Raw genomic sequence first — 21619 nt, forward strand, 5'->3', positions numbered from 1 at the left:
CAGGTTTTGCCTAATTTCAACTCTTCTGCATTTGCGCCCAGACCGTAGAAAGCTGGTTTGACCCGCACGACGAAGTCAGACGTGGAGCAGGTCACAGAGACGTCTGGGAGGTAAGCAAAGTCCGACCGGGTCTTTCCCAGAGGCTCCCCTGGGCGCATGGGTCGAGGAGGAGGACTGTGGGGCCCTTTGGATCTGGGCTGAGACAATGGAGCCGTGCTGGCAGGTGACCTCTGGGAGGATTCCCTCTCGCCTGTTGTTGGCGGTTTGGTTGGTTTGGATTTTGGCGTGCCCAGTTTGAAAAGCTTTTTTCTTCCAGTAACTGGAGATTCACCAGCGTCCACTGCACAGCTGAGGAGGCCAAGTGATAAAACACTCCACAAAATATAGAGATGCCACCTTGTTTTCATTGCAACAGCTTGCTGTCTTCCGGCCTTTTCCTTTCGATCTGCGCGTAAAACCAGCGCTCAGTCACGGCTGCGGGTAATTAGTATAGAGGATAATTTGACGGCCTGTCGGCAAACAGACAAAAGTTTGGCTACGTTTTGTTGGTTTCGGTGTTTAAAAGGAGCCAGTGACAGTTTTCCTTGGCTGGAAACTTCTTAGGTTCATAATGTTCTTGATTGAAGTCAAAATATCCTGATAGAATCACTGTAACAAATGAGTTTCTGGAAACGAAAAGAGAAATAAGTGGAAGGATTCAGGCCTAAAAATTACACAATATTAGAATGCAGTTAATAAAATGAAGAAAACAAGGCCAACTAAAAGAATATAGAATATTTTATCAGTTAATTTAATTGATAGAACCGTTTAGAGGATTATATTTTAGGACAGGCATCATTTTTTCCAAATAGTGAGCATCTTATATGTTAAGATTAATTTGCCCAAAAAGTGGAGTACATGCTGTGTTGCCAAACGTGATTAAATGTAACTGATAGTTTATCTGTAAACAGTATGTTACCTGTTCTTGACATAGATGTATAAAAAATGGCGTCAAAGTTTTGATTGCTATTAAACTGAAACCTTCAGCTGTCATCAATGGACAAACTGTTTTTGGTGACATGCATCTGGCAAATAGACCTCATCAGCTGAAACAAGTGGTTAAATCTTCTGTGCTGCTTCAAAGGTGGTGCAGAGGTTTGGATATCTCAGTCACATCACAGGGTTTTCTCTGTTTTGACAAACTTTATTCACAGACTTAAAAATTACAAATGTACAACACGTGATTTTGTCTCTTCACTGACTTGTATATTGTTCGTCAAGGTCCAACTTAGAAAAAACTATTTACATATTATACACACAGCAGCATATAAACACCAAAGACAGATGTAATGTGCGTCATTAAGTTCATCCAGTGCAATTTCAAAAGCCCTAAAAGTGAAAACTATGCAAGAATATATTAAGTTTTAAAGATCATTTTTTGAATTCTTAATAACTTAACCAATAAGATAATTTGTGGTTAAATCAAGCCGTCTGAAGTCAGGACATTTGTCTCCTGCATGTCTTATGACAGAAAAACTTGTTTGCGCTGCTGATTATTGAGTCGCAATACTGTAAAAGCAGCTTGTTTGTCACATTATAGTAAAGAAAAGCAATCCATCATTTTGATGTTCTCCAATGTTTCCAACAGGACTTGAAAATCACTCTGTCACATATCCATCAATAACCATTCACTGTTAATAAATTATTATACACATGTGCTTCCATACGAAAAAATTCTAATCCCTTAGATTGTTTGTTTGAATAAATAATTAAATAAAGCATTTTTTTTCCTTCCCTTGGGAAGTGAGAACATGCTCGATGAAATGACTTTCACTGTGAAAGCACATTCAGAAATGTCTATTAAACCTCGTGGACATTGGCTGAAACGTTAAAGCACAGAAAGGTGTGATGGGAAACCCTCCTCAGCATCGAACGATCCGAGTTACGTTCAACCAAAAATCTCATCGCAGCTAATCATCCGAGACGAATGTGTAAGGCAGTGATTCAGCCCACGTACAGTACATCATACCAAGAGGTGCCTTTTCCCCCTTCAGAAGATTCAAGTACACTTCAAAGTTTTTGCCTTTATGAAATGATCGGACACAACACCACCTAATGGAAAGAGACACTGTAGCACAGCGCCATACAACTCCAATCAGTGGACTAGTGCTGGTATGCCCTTTATAAATAAAGGCTGATACTGCAGATTTCCCTCAGAGCGGCGTCTGAATGGAACGTCACACAGAACTGACCTAAGACACAGTAAACATCAAAGGTAACAACACGCTCCAGTCTGCACAAGTCAAGGTCTGAGCTTGTAATCCAGCGAATGAACACTTCAGAAACAATACCACAAATCACAAGCTGTGTCCCAATTCCAGCCCACTCTAACCACCTTTACAGTACGTAGTGCGCTCCCACTGGGTGTGAAACTAGAGTCGATGAATGTCATTGTCCCACAATGCAATGCACAGAAGAAATGGAGGCACTGCCAACAACTGGCCAAGGTAAATGGCACTGCAGACGGCTACGGGAGCATCTCTGTAAACTATGAAGTAAGTATCTTTGGAAAAACAGTTTGATTTCTCTTCTACACTACCTGACAAATGATACAGTGTTTGTAAATTGATTTGGATGTGCTTTTTAGTTTTAGCAGATGTAGTTAAATTGGGACACGGCTGGAGACAAAGGACAAGAGAAAAGAATTCACATTAGATGACACTATCTGGCCACCAGAGGGCGACGTAAACCTGCAGATCCATTAGAAGGGAGCTGGTCAATGCTGATGATGATGAGGCAGCAGGAGTGGTCTGTGGCCGCACCCCCCTTATCACCGATAATTGGTGGTCATGTCCCTCCACACCTTGAGCAAACATGTAAAGCGGCGATGGCGGCTGGCTCGTCCTCCGGCTCTACACGCTGCTCCCGAACGCTGAGGTCTCAGACTCAGAATCCGCTTCAGAGTCCCTGTTAGAGGACGGGAGAACAGCCAGGAGTCACACACAAAGGACTTGGCTTGTCCAGGCAGGGTGAATAATGAATGTCAACACTGGAGCAAAACAGTTTTTTTTTTTTTTTAAGGCCTCATTTGAATGTAGCTCAGCTACGCTGAGCAAAACTGAGTTTAGCATCTCACTGGTTTGTTTACTGTGGTCATGCATGAGTCCTGCTGCTGCACAGCAACAGGTCTCTAGCCTTGCTTAGTTATCCCACATAAAGCATAAACTTCTGTGTCGTTGTTTGTTCAGTGTTCACTTACAGCATATTCTGCAGTAGTTTTCGGTTTCCCTGCCTCCTCTCCTCGTCAATAGGGTAGGTCCTCAATATCAACAGTCCCACAGCTATGAGGACCACAGGCACAGGAGAGACCAGCACCTTCAGGGTTAAACTGACCGTCTCGGGTTGTAAGCAGGCCCCGGTCACATAGCCGGCAAATCTGCGGAAAAATGCAGGGAGAGGGAGAAAAGTTGAGCTGATGTGAGTACAGTTGTTAGATGAAGGATTATGTGATTGTCGACCACATGACCACCGGACTGATGAGCTGTAACGAGATAATCTCATATACGTGTTGGAGATCACGGCCACGCAGGCACAAAGCAAGTGCTTTGAAGGATGACAGCGAGGATGAAAACACAAATGCACATGGGAGTAACTCATGACATAGCTGCAGGTACGAGTAAGAAAGAATGGCTCCATTAACTTACTTGAGACTGAGTGTAGAGATACCCAGTGATACGCCAGAGGCGAACTTGATGAAGAACACATAGAAGGAGTAAAAGAGGGCTTCGTGTCCGTGGATGTCCGGGTTTCTCACCTTGAAGTCATCCACCACATCAGGAAGCATTGACCTGAAAGCACAAACGCAACATTTAGAAGGACCCTTGAGATGCAATACCAGACATCTGCGTATGGATGCAGGGATGTGTTCTGTGGATGAACTCACCAAGGCAGGAGGAAAGCTGCCGCCACGCTCACACCTGCTGCCACTGACACCATGTAAGAAATGACCAGGTTGCTCTCGACGCAGACGATTAGGATCATGAAGGGCACCGCCCACTATAGACAGAGACAGAAGGATGTGAGCGATTCCATAACAACGCCTCCTCTGTGAATCGATGCAGAACGCAGGCACTTTCTACTTACAGTTATGCCAAAGTAAACTGCCATCTTCTTGCCAAACCGGGTGAGAAACCACTGCCACCACGGGATGGTCAGAGCCCCAGACAGCTGGAATAAATGTGACAGAGCTATCAGATGCTGGAGTTTCATTAAAAACAATCATTCACGTCAATCAAGGTTCACAATAAAAACATCTGATTCATTCATCTGGTTGGAGACGAAGCCGGACTCAAGGAAAAGTCACTGGTGTCGTCAATGACGAGGCGCAATCAGAGCTGTAGTTACCACTGATGTAGTGTCTTCTGTATTTTGTGTGTTACTGTGTGTAACTTTTAACTCTGGTGGCAATCACGTGTGGGAAAAATCTGCCCAGATAATGATCAGGGAACATCAACTTTCACATCACACCCTGTGCTGTATATGGTTAACCCTGCTATCTTTGGTGCCATGCATGCATTTTAACATTTACATAAAATTTAAGACCTACATTCCCTTCTTAAGAAACAAGTCATGAAATAGTATATTCTGCATGTTGCTTAGTTATTTTCCTGACAAAATCAGGCAAAACAATTCGGACTTGCAGCAATATAAAACCTCACTGTAATTAAAATCCTGGCTGCAGCCTAAATAATAACTCCAAATTCTCCACTAAAATCAATCAGAATTCTAACTGGGCTTCATTATCAATCTGGAAAATGTGGGAACTGGTAAGAATAAAGTGACCATTGGAGGAGGGGGTCAAGGGACAGGGCCACAATATGCTTTGTATGGTCTTGACTTGTCCTTGCAGGGGACAGACAACCTTTCACCTCCAGGCCAAACGTGGTCAACCAGTGTTAAATGACCACACAGGAACAAGCCTGCTATCTTAGCAGCCTGAGAAATAACTTGAATATCATCTGCAGGAAACATTCCCTTTCTCCCCCTCATCTACTCCCTCTCCAATTATGATACAGGGTGCCCAAAAATGTTTCCACTCCTAATCGGAGGGAAAAGCAACAGAGCAGAAAGCTGTGAGAGGAGGACGAAAAGGAGGGCGCAACCAGTGGTGGCAGTTCCCATGGTGGCAGTGAGGGATCGCCGGGGCAACAAAAGCTCCACTGTGTGCCTGTCTCTCCCCTCCATCTCCTGCTAACGCCATGTGAGTGTGCGACTGGGAGACAGGTTCCCAGGAGCCCAAACAACACCTCCTCTCACCCTGAAAATCTGCCCTTTCAGCCCCAGCAGCATGTGTCTCCTCGCGTGAGGAAAGACCTCAGAGTACAAGCTGAGACCCCCATAAACACTGGGACCTTGCTCTGTGCCACGAGGACAGCCCGACTGCTGCAGAGTGTACCGGCGCCCTCCAGATCTCATCGCGATTGGGGCTTTTGCAGGGAGGTGACAAGTCCTTCAGCGAAATTAGAAACACTCACCATGATGACCAGGAGGATGTTCTGGAAGTCGTTCCTGTGGCCGAGAGCGTAGGTGATAAAAAGGGCAAAGTTTCCCTCCAGAAGCTGTGAAAGACAAATCACAGTTAGAGATAAAGGAACAATTCAACATTTGGGGAAATGTGCTTGTTTAATCCATACTATGAGTGGGTTTACCTTTGGACAGAGTCAGGCTAGCTTGTTTCCCTTTGTTTCTAGTCATTATGCTAAGCTAAGATAACTGACTCCTGGCTGTCGCTTCATTTAACAGACAGTTATGAGATCAAAATTCCAGTTCGATGAGAAGCTACTTCCCATAATGTTTCTTCTGATAATGAAACACAGTATTACCATGAAGGCCAGAGAGGTGAAGAGGAAGCCGATGACCAGTTTGATGTACGGTCCGTGACTCATCACCAGCCACAGGCCCTGGCAGAAGGTGAGGGGCTGGGATTTTTTTCGCCCGGTCTCTATAATCCAACACGGAGGAGGAGAGAAAAGATAAGACAGCTGGAAGTCTTTGCTGAGCCATTGTGATGAGAAACTACGTTCTGGTGTGTGGCCAACACATTCTGACATTTTTTTGGACAAGGCTAAATGTTTCCCAAGGACAACTGAGGCAGACTGAAATGAAATTTCGATCAGAGGTGAGATGAAGACAGAGGTTTTGCAAGACGCCGGCAAGTCTCGGCTATATACTGCTGAATCAAGTCCAAGTCCTAAAGCACCCAGTTTCAATCCCACTGACCTACCAGTCTCTTGTTACTTCATACCTTTTTTCTCCTTCACACCCAAAAACAAGACTGTGGCACAGAGGACGTAGATGATGCAGATGACCCCTGAAGCAATCAAGTAGGCATGTTTCTGAGGACAGAAAAGACAGAATACGCTTGGACCAATGCTCGTGTCAAATCCGCATCAAACAGCTGTGAGAATCATCATTCCTCTGGCTCACTCACCGTCTCATCCAGCGTCACGCTGGACGTGTTGATTTTGGTCGCGTTTCTGTCATCAATGACATCGGGCTCAGCGGGACAATCTGAGGCGCCGCCTACTATCTGACCCTGGATCGCGGTGCCCAGGACTGTCCCCAGCACCTCCACCATCATACCTGAGGGCGGCACAGAAATGAGCATCAGCGCACCAACAACATCGCACATGTTAAAGGCGTCTGATCACACCGGAGCGCTGACGTACGATAAGCGGTGGCGGAGTCCCTCTCTTTCTGGTCGCTGCTGATGAACATGGTGAGGGCTGAATATGGCACATGGAAGCACTGCAAAGGGACACAAATGCACAGTTAGTGCGCGCGCACACACACACACATAGGAGGAAACAAAGCACTGGGGAGTGTTAACGTGGTGTACGAACCGTCTGCATTGACTGGAAGAGGCAGTAAAAGATCAGGTACCAGGCGACCTTCCCTTGTTCAAAAGGAGGCACGTACCACATGAGGAAGTACGTCAGCATGGCAAACGGAGTGGAGCAAAGGATCCTGGGGAAAAAAATGGAGGATTGTTAGGTGAGGGCACGATGAAGGTAGATTTAAAAAGATTTTTCAGCATTTCTAATGAGCAAATGTGTGTTTTTTAATCAAACAGAAATATGTTTTCTTTTTATTCTGCTTTGAGTCACTGCTGTAGCATTCTGTGCTGTTTGCGTGCACCCAGCCTGCTGTTTCCCGCTGCTAAACAGTGTGGTTAGCCAGTTCTGCCAACTGTTACTGTAGCTTCACCGCCCTTTTCATTTTTCCTCCCTTGCAGTCTCTCGGACTCTCTCATGCCGCTTTGTGAATAATCCCCCTAATCCCGCCTTGTCAGAGTTTGTGTGTGGAGAAAGGGCTCAGTCTGGGCTGCATGGGGAGGCGAGGGTGGGCCGGCCCAGCGGCGAGGCCTCTCTGGCCCACCTCGCTCTCACCCCCGCCCGGTCTCAACCCCTCTTCCTCAGCTTTGTATGCCCTCCAGTTGACCTCAGTTGGTGGCCTTTCAGAAACTTGTGTTTGAACAGACAGTCCAGCCAAGACTTTTTCTTTTCATGAACAGTTGGCATCGGGCACTGCTGCGGGGCAGCGGAGAGAAACATTACAAGATGCTTTGGAGCCAACAGGAAACCACATGTTTTTGGTGGCATCAGCTCATCCCAACCGGTTAAGTAGAGCTGGAGTTACTCAAATAATTGATTAACATAAAATTCTCTGCAACTATTTTGCTGCTTATGCGATAGTAAATGTGGTTTTTCACTATTTTGTGACATTTTATAGTGCAAACAATTAACTGTAAAAGCAAATGGAAGACAAATCCATTGCCAAAATAACCGCAACTTTCCACTAAAATCAGTGTTTCTGCCTCTAACTGTTGCTTCTGAGCTGCCACGTAAGAGAGATAAGTGCTGACTCTCCCTGAGGACCATATCACTGAACACAGAGAGACGTTTCATTATGGAACCTGACACTTCAGCACTCACACATGGTGATTTAAACCCACCCACCCCCATTCTCATGTGACACATGTGGGAAAAATAAGAACGCACCTCCTGATTCCCCCTAATGTCTGAGTGAATTAGGTTAATGAGAGGTAATTTTTTTCTGGAAACAGAGGTCAAGTTGTGACTGTTTCACACACTGACATGGCTCATTGAACACACCGCAGACAGTTGTCAGTAGGGCACACTAAATGCATATGCATATGCCTATCTTCATATATTTGTGTAGAACATTTTCAGCAGACAGAGGAAGGTCAAGTGAGAACATAAAAAGACGTCTGTGGGTTCGTATCTAGCGGCTGGTCGTTCAGTTTCAGTAGCTACACAGGCCACAAGGGGATCATGTAAATGTTGCCTTTTTAAACAATGACCTCTATTATTTCAAGCAGGCATGCCTCTTGACCCAAGGTAACCTCTCTCTGCCTCAGCCACACCCCCCTCCCAAACATTCAAGGAAACCAATGCACACAGAGTCACACAAAGATGGACACGCCCCATTTGGTTTGAAGCTGATGGTGTGTTGTGGGTTGGACCAATCACAGCAGAAGCCAGTGAGTCACCCCCTCCCCCTCTCCTCGCGAGTGCAGCCTGCACAGCCGGCATTTCTCACTGAAATACCCACGATGCACGAGACATTGCTGTGACATCATGTGAGAAAAACGCCTGTAAAATATCAGCGATGGTTTCTGGACCAAACGTTCACATGCAGCACACACATTTCACACACACACTCCATTTCATCCTACGAGCAGAAAGTCAAGGTGATCTGTCAGTACAATCTGACTTCCTCCATGAGCTGTCAGCATCACATGGCCACGCTATCGTGGCTGTATCTTCTAAAGCAGAGCATTTTAATTGTACAGATTTTAAGCTTTTCCTTGCTTCGCGCTGAGCCTTATAAATATATCAAGGCTCGTGTCCGATCTGTTCAGGGTTGCCGGGAACTGAAGCCATTCCCAGCAGGCCTTTGGCAGGAGGAAGGGGAACCCCTTAACAGGTCACCAGCTGGTTTTCAGTGAATCACAAGGCTGACACGTTGTTAGACACATATCTATGTCCACTCATATCAGCTCATATACTGTGTACTGAGCTTTACTTTTTATACCTATTACAGATCTGAGATATCTTTGCTTATTAGCTCGTGTGAGCAAATTGCTTCCTGGAAATTCTTTACTTTTATCAAGTATTTAATTCGACAGATTAACCAAAGGCAAACACTTCCATCTGGTTATTTTATCTATAAATGGATTCTTACACCAATTGGCTATATCATGGTATATGTAGTGAATTTTATATGCAACAACACTGATTCCAAACAGGTTGGGACCATTTTTATTTGCGTTTTACACAACGTCCCAACTTTTTGGAATCAGGGTTGTATAATTTTTCATGTTTTATCCATATTGCCACTCGCTGCACACATAGGAAATTAAAGGTACGCCGTGGTGCTCATGACCACTAGGAGTGCTATGGAGCCACGTTTTGAGTGAGTTTCCGTTGCGTTTGTGCTCATAAACGCACATGCACAAGCATATGGGTGTAGGAATTACACACTCATGCCAATGATTTCACACTATTCCAGTGATCGACAGGTGGAGCTTAGACAACATCGCACCAAGAAGAAGACTTCCGGCACGTAAACGTGGATGTACTTATTTAGATAAAACGTGATGCCAAGTCCATTTAAAGTGAAGCACGTGTGTCTTGATTTAAAGTGAAAACAGCTGGTGGATTCCACCACACGTCAAACTAATGCTGCCGCTGCTGTTTGTGCATTAGAAAGGTTAAGCTTGCAGGCTAACTCTCTGTCAGAGGGATTTCTGACGCACCGTGTTTCATACAGACTATATTATTGCCCTCTTAGCACGTTCTTCCTCAGTAGCCACTTAGACCCTGTTGCCATGGTTACTACATTACATGAGCTAGTTTTCGTCAATACAGTTGCCTCTCATACCCACTCATTTCCAGTATTTCCTTGTCATCACTTAATATTCTCTCTGCTTTGAGAACCTGTCCTGAATTTCAGGGCCCGCTGTGGGGCTCAGACACCTACCAGGGCATCATGCGGCCAAAGCCGGTCCATCTGCTCCGGCTCACCAGGAAACCCACTGTCGGGTCGGTGACGGCGTCCCAGGCCCGGCCCACAAACAGGATGATGGAGGCATGGGAGGGATCCAGCTGCAGGGAGGAAGTGGAAAAAGAGTGAGGCATGAAACAGAAACAAAGAGGATGCCAAATGCTACCTCATATGGCGCTGCTGGAGAGTGATTCAAAAGACGCCAGAGAGGTTATGAGACGTTTGAGGCTCAGAGTACAACAGCAGTGAAATACACAACTATGTCACTTGTTTAAGCACAGAGTAGCATTCAGAGCCACTCTAATGATCTCATCTCTCCAGCTGAAAGGTCTTTATTTAAGTTCCCACTGTGTACAGTGAAAAAGTCTAATTTGCTAATTGAGTAACAAAACAAAGCAGCAGGAGTCCAGGTTAATGCGCTTGACCGGCTCCTGCTGGAGACTGTTAAACTGATCCACGGCTGAGAAATGCGAACACAGGCTTTGGCCTCGAGGCTAATCATTATGTGTAACTAGCAAGCGCAAACAGGAGGAAATTACACTCTAACTTGTATTCTACAGAGTAAACAAATGGATGACAAACAAAAGGATATTTAATCTGCCATGTCTTTCTTCTTAAGGTCAAAGTCCAAGATACATGCAAGGAAAATTGTGTTTTATCATGTAGTGTTCCTCTTTGCCTGAGTCTCTTGTCAATCACCTGAGCCACATCCAGCAGGTAGATCTGCAGGAAGAAGCCCAGAGCGCTGCCCGTGATCTGGTAAGGAGCTCCACCGATGGCATAGCACAGTTTGCTCCACACAGACAGACGATGCCTCTGGCTCTTTGGCTGGAAGGCAAACAGAGGAGATGAGCAACGCAGTTCATTTGTGCATCTGACTGTAAACACTTAAACGCTCATATTCCCAGAGGAGCAATGAAGGTAATGTGGTGTGGGTGGTGGTGCGCTACATGATCATTATCTACACCTCTCTTCTGTAGTCTGGATCTTATTTAGTCCCTGTTTTCAGCTTCAGCCGCCCTCATCTATCCCTGTGTCAAAACCTCTTGGCACAACTGATGCCGTGTTCAACAACCTGTTAGAACGAGGCCCTGAGATTGGCTAACTTCCCTCACCCCACTGCTCAGAATGTGAGATTAGAGACCAAATCCCCAGTGGTGATGCAGTTCAGGCCAATACGCTGCAGTCAGATAGTGTGTGGCGTGAAACTAAGAGGTTACTGTAGTTCACACACACACACACCACATCATAATACTCCAGCGCTGCCATTGGCTCTAACAATAGGATGGTGAAGGTAGTGTGACATTACACGCTGAGAAGCCAGCAGTCAGCAGACAGTCTAGCGTGGTTTCCCGTTCAGTAGCCACAGCCAATCACCTGTAACGGTGTGATGATGTCAGCAAGGGGGTCTGCAGCCCCTGATTCACATCGGCACAAGACACCAAAGCAGCATCAGCTCACATCGTGAGCAAATTGCTGCCGTCTCACACATCAGGAATGAATAATACTCTCTCCCACCACGTCCAGCATGCAAAGTACGCCGGCGTAAGTGTGAGGAACTAAAAATAGAGCTACAGCTACATGACGGGAAGCAGCCCGTAGAGACGATTGTGGATTCAAGGAGAAAACTGGACGCAAGTCCAAGAAGTTATGCAAAATGATTTCTGTTTGAACAGGCGGTACTGAGAGCCCATTACAGATCCACATCAAAATCTTCTGGTTCAAACACTCAACTGATTATCATACCATTTCAATTCTGTCCCTTTGATTCTGAGCCCAGCTTACACTGAACCTGTTGGGAAAAGGAGAAACTCCTGTGATCTGATACTGCTGATGAGAGAGTGATCACAGAGCAGACATGGTGATGGGGGGTAATTTAAGCTGTAGGATGATGGCACACCTTTTCCCGTAAGACACCAACACTTGGAGTGAACTGGAGGCTGTTAGACTCACACAGATGCCGGTTTGAGTCCTGTCAGGCTTTTAGTCTGGTTTAATGCACGCGGATATCTCTTGAATGAGATGCTTTTTTGAAATGACACTGAACACACACTTATTTTCACACTCTGGAACCAAATGAACCGTCGCTCGTGCAGCACGCAAACGTCACGTTTCTGCAGCACACCTGTCACCAGCAACAAGGCTGCTGCATCTGACAGCACCGTGCACTTTCAACCAAAAGTGTTCAAAACGTTGAGTTTTACTGAGAGCGGGTCTCTTTAAAGCCGGCATGTGTCAGCCTCGCCGGCAGCTGCCTGAACGCGGATGGAGCAGCCGGGTGAAATTCAAATTCACAGCCGAGAGGAAGTCGCGTTAACGACCGCTGATTTTCAAACGTTATCTTCAGTTTTACGCCCCTCATTAAACTGAGGCAACAATAAAAGCCGCTTCATCCCAATAAGCCCGGGTAGGTGAAACACACCACTCCCTGGTCTTACCTTCGCTGTCTTGATCTCTGCATTTATGGGCTTGACTGACAGTAAACCCGCCGCGTACTGCTCGGCGCCCTCTCCTCGTGCCATCGTGCTTTCCAAGACGATGAAGGAATAATTTTATTCGACTATATTAATTATTCTATTATCCAGAGTCCGAAGAAAAGCCTCTTCACAGCATCACAGCGTCTCTCCCGGTGCTCTGAATGTCTCCGAGCCCACTCTCTCGTGCTCTTGTCCACGTCTCATTCATTCTACTACGCCGCCTACGTCATTTAATTTATGATGACGTGCCAATCGCGTGTTGTGCTGCTTCACGTGCTGGAGGAAATTATGGATCTAACAGTTTGACCGTGTTTGTATTGATCGTAAAAGCGCAGAATATGGATGAAAACAGTCTCAGGTGGTGATAAAAAAGCAATCCGTAAACATTTACACAAACACCATTAAAAGTCACTCCAGGTTCACCTTGCAACATGTAACTCCTGATGATTTAATCTAGTTATTGCTGAATTGATTTAGTACAAATTATTTGTCTTGATTTACCCCGTTTATTATGAAGTAGACCATCATCGAAAGATAATTTGCGCCTTCTTTACTCGACGTTAAGTGGATGAATTCAAAATAAAAGTTAGTGGATGTTCAATTGTTCTTTTCTGTTTTTTACTGGAAGACTTAAACGCATCAGCAAACAGCAAAGCAAAGCAATGTTAGTGACTGTCAAACTTTTTGTTTTCTTGATAAAACCTTAGCGTTGTGTTTTAGTATGTGATCATTTCTATGTGTTTTTCTCTCATTCCTTTACCCTAACCCTAGCCTAAGCTTAAAATCGAGTCTAAGTCTGTCCAAAAGTGAGGTTTCTATTCCAAAAATGTTCTCACTCCCAAGATTTAAAAGTCACATTGGTTCTCACATAGATGAGTACTCACTACATCGTAACACTCCACCGCTGCCATTGGCTCTAACAATAGGATGTTGAAGGTAGTGTGATATTTTATGCTGAGCAGCCAACAGTCAGCAGACAGTCTAGTGTTACATCACATCCTGCAGCCACAGCCAATCACATGCAACGGCCTGATGATGATGATGATGATCTAAACACAGTGAAAGATGCTGACTCCCCTCATCCAAAGCAACAACCACCACCTCAGCTCCAATTCGGTTTCCACCAAAGTGCTTTTATTGTACTCGTCATGGTGGAGAGAGATTGATCCATCCATCCACTTTTACTTTTCATGTGATATGCATTCCATTTACCTTTATCCAAATAATGGCCACCACTGAACAAAAACTTCTACTTTCACTTTCGACATTCACTGCCTGAGGACATTGTCTGAGGTCACAAGCTCCCTGTGGTGACTCAACAGCAAGCAGGTTATCATCGATATAACTTCCAGCCTGTGGAGGGTGTCACTGCTGTCTTTGCCCTCTCTGCTAATGTCAATCAGTGTCACTATAAGTGCCAAAGTGGGAGTAAGTGGTTGCACACAGCCATTCTAGACCGTTTCACACCACACGTGCACAGTATCACAATGCATAATAATTTAACATGCAATTATCATTTTTTATGCATGACCCAATGGAATAATATTTGTCACACAGGCTGCAAAATGCTGGAAATGCTCACATCTATAGAAGGGAAACTGTGCAACTTGTGCGCAACTTGGGTCAGAACTCACTGTAAGAGAACACTTTTCTTATTTTTCCATTAATAATAAGGCCTCTTCTGCTAATATCATTGCATTATAGCCTATTGTTGAACCTGGGAGTCAATGTGTGTAAACTTTGGGCTTCCCTGAAACCAAATGCCGCCAATTTGTTTGCTAATGTGAAGAGATCACAGCTCGCATTACAGCATTTTATATAATGACATTCTTCAGTAAAGCAGTGTTTTTCCTTTTCAAAACTAGACTGAAAGCAGTGGGTGTAAGTTAAGTAGGTTAACTAGGAATTCAGTTTGTGGGTTGCACAATGCTTTAACACCACTGCCATGTAACTGACTTATGTTTATAGCAGTTAACTGATACACTGACTCTTCCCTTGTCAGCAAAATGTGGTGAGGCAGCATTTCTCATACTTTCGTTTATGCTGTCCTTTCTAAATAGGGGATCTTTGGTCCTCTAGTTTCTAAATCTAAATTTACACCTACATGTTTCTATTTGCACACACACACACATCAAACAAGAGCAAGAAGGAAAAGAAAATGTGTCCTTCCCTCTCCCATTTCATCTCATGTCTGTTTCTTGCCTCGACCATTTATCAGCGCTGCTACTCAGACGTTGCCGTACGATGCCACCCCTTGACTGAGACACCGTACTGCTTCTTCAAAGAAAACATATTGCAAAGACCCGTCACATGCCGCTGCATAGCGCTGCTTTCCATTCCACTTTGTAACACTTGACTGTGTAGGAGGAAATCTCTGAGGACACATGTCTGTATGTGTCTGATGAAACAGAGAGTGAACCTGACTTATCTAAATGTTAAACACAAAGCTGAGGGGGAATCCAGAAGAGTGTGAGTCATGTTCACAACTTTCTGTAGAAATAATACCCAAAACTCACCGACCTTCTCAGTCACCAAACTGACAAACATCATTCTCTAAAGACAAACAAATAATAGTCTCAGTCTACAGCAGGATGTGGCTGTTCTGGAAGACACTGTAGATTTATTAATATCACACTCTGGTTTGCCCCTCACTGTATATCGACCCAGCTGTAGTGAAACAAAGCCCACATGGTTGGCTTGGTGGGGTTATGGGGAATTTAGCTGGTCTTATGACATACAATAACCTCAAACATCTTAATCCTGCAGATTTGTATCCAGCAAGGGTGGAAATAGCCAAACGTATGCTTTATGCAAATAGCTAACTCTGAGTGTTTAGGATCAGTACTTATATTTAAGTCTTGAAGGTTGCTTTTGTTTTGATGAAAGTGCAGCCTAATAGCTTATCTTGTAAATGTTTCCAAATTCAAAATCACAGTACAGATCCTGCAGGCTCCGAGTAAGTAAGAACCATCTGACTTCACTTCATTTTGTTGTCCCATTAAAAACTAGTTTGATCTCTGAGGGAACATGGGCTCCAGGATACTGTTGCAGTACATCACAGTACCCCCCTCAATATGGCATCACAGAGGGGGTGAAAACTGCTCAGCTCATCAGCAGGATGTAGCTGCCGTTCACAGAGGACCTCTACACCCAGCAGTACAGGAAGAAGGCCAACAGGATCGTCAGAGACCCCAACCACCCCAGCCACAAACAGATCTGCATGCTGCCGTTTTTATATATTTTTCAGTTCATTGCTACATTCTAATAACAGACAAGCTGCAAAAGAAGGATAGTTTGTGAATCAGTACTCACTGAGAATCACAGATTTTTTTTCACTTTAAATCTTTATTGACAAGAGTTTTGACAACATTTATATCTCACTATAATTACATTGATAAAACAAACTGTTTTGGCAAGTACACAATGCAATAAATAAATGCACTGAGGTAGCACAGGTGGAGACAGTTTTCACTTAGAGCCTGGATTTACTAAAAGCCCAGAACAGATAGAGTCAATAAATATGCACAGGTTCACTTGTAGAAGGTTCTGATGTGAATTAAAGCGAACATGAACACATAGTATAGGATTGTTGGACTGAATTTTAACCACTTTATATACTGTTTGTTAGTTTTATTCATACTCATACCAGGATGAGTTATAGTATATTTATTTGGTGAGGTGGGGAACAGCTTTCGTGCTGCTTTATTTTAGCACCTGAATGTTGTGTTCAGTGTTCTGAAATGATTTTACACATCTCGTCTTTTTGGACAAATGTGTTGCTGGATGCCTGAAGAGGAGCCCAAAGCCTTTCCATCCAGACAGAAAGAACAACTTTCTGAGAGCCGGAGGAAATCTGTGGCAAGCGATCCTGCTCAAGCTCAAGGCTCTGGGCATTTCTGAAGTGCAGCTCATGTTTTATAGTAGCGCCATCATCCCCACACCATCCTCCTCATCATCATCGCCATGTTTTGTATGTCAGTTCTTACCCTGCAACGTAAGAAGTAACTGATCCTGTCAGATAAATGAAGTGACCTAAAAACTACTACATAAATATCTAAAAAGCAGAGTTCTGAGGTAAAGTACCAGAGAAAATTGTACTTTAATGAGTAAACGTACACAGTTACCTTCCACCACCAGAGGCTGAAGAAGACATGAACAGTGATCACATTGTGTAACTGATTTTTTAGAAACCTTGCAGGGGAAAACATTTGGCATGGCGCCATCCACTGGACATCAGCGTAACATTACAAAGCGCTGTCCTGTAGCTGGGAAAAGACAGATTTTATCCTGCAGTGCCACTTTGTTGCTTCAGAGTTCTTCACATGTTTACACATGACGAGGGTGAATTAAGGTTGAGTCTGGGTGGAGCACAATTCTCTGGTATTAGGTAATAGTTTCCCTCCACTGCACCACACACACATTAACATTTAAGATATCATTTACAATTGCGGTTATCATCATCATTATTTACAAGGCCGAACTTGTGGGAACTGCTTGTGGAGCCAATTTAAACAGTCCTGTCAGATATAAGAGATACAAGAATCTGTAATTCTGTTACTTACTGCATGTCGAGTACTTTGACTTTGGACACTTGAAGAACATTTTGCTGAGAACACTGTGTTGTTGCCTATTTTGGCTTTTACTTCTTTTAGAGTATTTTCACATTGTTGCAATTTTACTGTTACTGAAGTGAAGAATCTGAACACTTCTTCTACATGAAGAGCTCAGCGCTTTAATCAGTGATTTACAGGAAGCAAACAGCAGGTGGCAGCCTAACTCAGCCTGTGCATGCTGCAGCAGGTAGTGGTACTCAGTAACCAGCCCAGGATTGTGGCTCTTTAACCCTTACGATCATGTTAGTACCTCACATAAAATACTCATTCCTTAAAACAACTACATCACTAACAGTTTATTGTCAGTTTGTTTTGAGTTGCAGTACAGTCATATGCTGTAAACTCCACTTTTAGCAAAAAAAAAATTGCACAACCTCAATTAACAAGATGAACATGCCCTTAATTAGTTATGAACTTATACGTCTAGTTTCTCTTTGAGTATTAACAGTAGGAATTTATCACTTCATACAGGAACTTGGACTGTGGTCATATCTAATAATATTTTCTGTAATGTTGCACTCTGCTGAGGAGGAAATGAAAAGATGTGATAACATCAACATTTAAAGCTTGACATAATGCATGCATTGGCAGACATAGCTTAGACCTCCGGTAGGTGAAAGCAGGTATAGTTTCGGGGGTGTCAGAATATGGTGTTTTACATCCCCAGGGAGCAATAATACCAGTGTGAATTATTTATGTTGTTTTCTCATCTGCATGGCTTTTTTTCTAGACCCCGGGTCACTGGTCCCACTTTTAAACCAGCTACAGATTGTTTGAAATGGCTCAGGGAGGCCAGAGGTGAGGGTTAGGGGGGGTTCCTGTGTCACAGAGGTCGTGGGGAAGAGGAGGATTCCCCCTTGTAGCACATAGGGACAATTCCACCGACAAACCATCCAGATTCCTGCGCCGCATTGTGTCCGATATTCTTCAGGCGACCGAGTGGGTGTTGCAGACTACATGAGGACTCTGCTGAGGTGGATCCTGACCCCCACACCCCCTTTTTTACCATCCTCACACATATGCTACTATAACAATAAAGGACAATGGCGGGCACTTGAAGTTAAGCTGGGAGATGACTCAGGGAGCTGGCTATTGTTGGTGTTAAGCATTGTTACCCCAACAATGTCCCTGCGGAGGAGAAGGTCCCCAAGTTTTAATGAAGGGACAGAAGAGAGGAGGAGGAAGAGGAGTGCCTCATGTGAATCTCATGGAATTCAGAGTTTTTTCTTTCTTCTCTTTGGCAGAGATGAAATATCCCAACATAGCAGAGTGAGGGTTGGCCCGCGGTGTAATTACAGGATGTGAAGTTATAGGATCTACAGGCTATGATCATTGCTCTGTGGGCAAAAGAAATCCTGAATCACAATGGTGATTTAAGACTGTAAAACTTTTTGATCGACTTATTTTAGATTCAGAACATCACATTATCCAGCTGAAAAGTGATATCACAAGATTTTGCACAGATAATCATTCCTCGTTTATTCAGCCACATAAAAGTCTCACTGAGATTACAACCTCTAGACCCAAGTAAGAGAGCAACATTAAGGCATTATTACAACTTAAACAACTTAAACAGGCTTAAACAACTGTCACAGGCTCGATAAGAGTCCGAGAAATGTCCCCTTACAATCCATAAGGTTAAAAACAACTGCTGTGAAAATAATACATTTGGAAGCAAACTATTAATATTATTTCAGCGTTCACTCAATTTTACTGTGGGTGTACCTGGAAAGAATCACTGTTGTGCAACCAACATGCAAGTCCTTGCTATGAGCCAAGTCCTAAGTCAACACTGGTAAGGCCTAAATCAAGGCCTAAATTTTGTGTTTCAAGTGACATTGAAAGTTTTAATTCTTTCTATAGAATACAGCGAAAAGCTTCTAAACAGCTACTGCATGGACCTTGTTTTGTAGGTTGCTGTTTCCAAGATCATGAATGACCTCAACTTTTAAGCCAACATGAACAAGAGGTCCTGAAAGTGTTCAGAAAAATGGAAATTTGAACAGGAAGATACGATTAATAGCTCCAGATCAGCTGCTGAATGGGCCTTGTGGCCAGGCTGTTTTGTCACATTTGGTCATTTGCAGCCCCACTGGTGCAAACTGCCACATGCACCTTTCCTTCCTGCTCGTGCAACACGATCGGCTGCTGTGGAAGTACATGCACTGTCAGGAGAATGGAAGCTCGATCCCCCTGAACACTTTAGCTTTAGATTGTTAATCTTGGGCGGGGAAATCAGTTCATTCTAAGCCAAAAAGCTGAAATCGAAATGAACCACGAGTCAGTTGAGTCTTTTTAAGTCTTATCAAGTCAAGCCTCAAACCAGCGGATTTGTGACTCGCCTCTCTCGTCTGTGTCTGGAATGATATTGACTGATCTCACTTTAACCATATACCACACTTGAAGACGCCACACGATTAGGGGAATGTGTTTGACCTCAGGCCTGTCGCTGACAACAGATGTCCATCACTAATCAGTGTCAGTAGCTTGGCCTGAACGGGCCCAGATATACTGGAGGCTTTTGTCTTGTCCACTGAGATGCTTAATTAAGGAGAGGACATGCACGTCATGGGGCAAACCGATCAATATGTTAGACAGGAGGAGGTTGAGGCCGCGGGTGGCATATGATTTTGACCTGGCCTTGTCTGGTCATGAGACGTTGGTGAACTTTGACCTTTTGCTCGCCCATGAGCATAAAGCACTTATTCATGCCAGACAACATACAGACAAATCAAGTGTCTACTTACTCATCGCCTTGTTCAATATGTTGATATCATGGTCGGTGTTAAAATAATGAAATGCTTCAGGTCTTTGAGTGCCCATGGGTCTTACAGGCTTGCTCTTTTCTGCCACAGCTGCTGTTGTGGCCCGTAAACATGATTTTAAGCCCAAATAACAGCAGCGTTTGTTTTAGACATTAAACTTCTCTCACTGTTAAGAAGATTAATCACCTCAACAGCACCTGCACAAGTTTCAGCAGCTGAATCTCGACTGTTTGTGTACTCGTCGTGCTCTTTTGTGTTAAAATGGAGGTCATACGGACATGCACTCCACCCTTCATTGTGGGGATGTTTGGTAGCTTGGAATAGACTACACCTTTTAGCTGCTGTATGTACTTTGTCTGTGTCAAGGTGCAGAACATGCAACTGGAGGAGTATCTGCATTGAATTCCTATCTTTTGTAACACAAATGAGAAGACTTGCAAGGGCAAATCAACAACTTAATGGAAGTGCTCTACAGCTGCTTTGTCTTCCACTGCAGTCGATGTGCCTGCAGCTGGTTATCAGGAATAATTGACAGATTAAAAAAATAGTTGGATCAAGATAAACTCCCGCCTGAGTCAACAGAAACAAGCTGTTTTTAACAGCTGGGGCTGTTGGGGAAAACGGAGGTTTGGAAGCCTTCTGAGGTCTGCTGATTTTAACAGGATTAAGGGAAGAGGATCATCTTAAAACTAATGTTTGCTGCCAAGGTTGAGACGCATCAGCTTTACCTCAATATGAGGATCACAGACGCATCTCTAGATGAAGACATCAGACTGGACTGTGTGTGGAATCGTGTGTGTGGGGTGGAAAAAGGATCCAAAACGAAAAAGCAGCAATACAACACACAAGACCTGCATTTAAAAATGCACTTGAGCAAAACTGCTAAAGTATCATCAGCTACATGTACTTACAAGTAAAAGCATCCATTATGCAGGAAAATGGTGCCTGTGGCTATTTTGATATTAAATATTATTGGGGCAGGTGATGATTTGGTTATTATTTTCTCGATAAATCAATTAATGCTTTTATCCTTAAAATGTAAAAAAAAAAATGCTGCTCAAAGTTTCCTAAACAATTTGGCTCTTTGACTTCACGCATGGCTTGAAGTTGCAGATGAGTTTCATTTCAATCTATTATTCCATTAATCAACTAATTGTTTCAGCTCCACTATTGGATAATGGTGGCTGATGTACACAGAACTCTAAGCTTAATGACTTTAAGAGTAGTTTAGTCTTTGACAAGGCTCCATGCGTCATTTTTAAACTGATATTAAACCAGCTACAGATTGTTTGTGCGTAAAATCTCAATATACAAAGCGATTAGCAGCCAAATCTGTCAAATTAAATGCAGTAGAGTAGAAGGACTGAGTGATTATATTTTTAGAGGCCACAAGGAGGGCATCTGGGTGCACATGAGAATCTCCCAGCTGAAAAGAAACGACCGTAACAAATAATAAATAACAAATGCTCTTTCTCCTGGAGCAACAGATATTGAAGATACATACGCCAGTTATTGTGACCATAATTGGTGCTGTAGACGGGGCGGGGCCGCGCGCCTCCCCCCGCCTCTGATGCAAATGGAGGGGCTTACCCGGATCTACCGCTGCAGATATTTCCGAGGCTCCACCCTGCACTTTTTTTATCGCCTTATAACAGGATATCTCACTGGCGCGAAAAACGCACTGTGTGGCTTTGAG

The 21619-nt window shown here is 43.9% G+C and overlaps 1 protein-coding gene across 1 annotated transcript; it reads right to left on the reverse strand.

The window, feature by feature from the left end:
• Window positions 1-1196: 1196 nt before the first annotated feature.
• On the reverse strand, window positions 1197-12678 carry LOC121618301 (sodium-dependent lysophosphatidylcholine symporter 1-B-like). Its single transcript, XM_041953723.1, has 14 exons — window positions 12507-12678; window positions 10768-10896; window positions 10045-10169; window positions 6882-7005; window positions 6708-6786; window positions 6470-6621; window positions 6284-6374; window positions 5862-5980; window positions 5514-5597; window positions 4123-4206; window positions 3923-4035; window positions 3684-3827; window positions 3239-3415; window positions 1197-2946 (listed from the first exon to the last, which is right to left on the reverse strand). Exons 1-14 carry the CDS (start codon window positions 12588-12590, stop codon window positions 2892-2894), a joined length of 1560 nt encoding a protein of 519 aa, XP_041809657.1. The 5' UTR covers window positions 12591-12678; the 3' UTR covers window positions 1197-2891.
• Between the last annotated feature and the right edge of the window lie 8941 nt (window positions 12679-21619).

This window comes from Chelmon rostratus, chromosome 15, assembly GCF_017976325.1.
Source record: "Chelmon rostratus isolate fCheRos1 chromosome 15, fCheRos1.pri, whole genome shotgun sequence".
Lineage (NCBI taxonomy): Eukaryota > Metazoa > Chordata > Actinopteri > Chaetodontiformes > Chaetodontidae > Chelmon > Chelmon rostratus.

Bases quoted from the DNA above. Each gene is read 5' to 3' on its own strand.
- LOC121618301 (XM_041953723.1), bottom strand. From the start codon at position 12,590: ATGGCACGAGGAGAGGGCGCCGAGCAGTACGCGGCGGGTTTACTGTCA. The intron at 6,787-6,881 runs GTTCGTACACCA...GTCCCTTTGCAG, and splicing joins TCTTCCAGTCAATGCAGACG to TGCTTCCATGTGCCATATTC. The intron at 6,375-6,469 runs GTGAGTGAGCCA...TTCTGTCCTCAG, and splicing joins GCGTGACGCTGGATGAGACG to AAACATGCCTACTTGATTGC.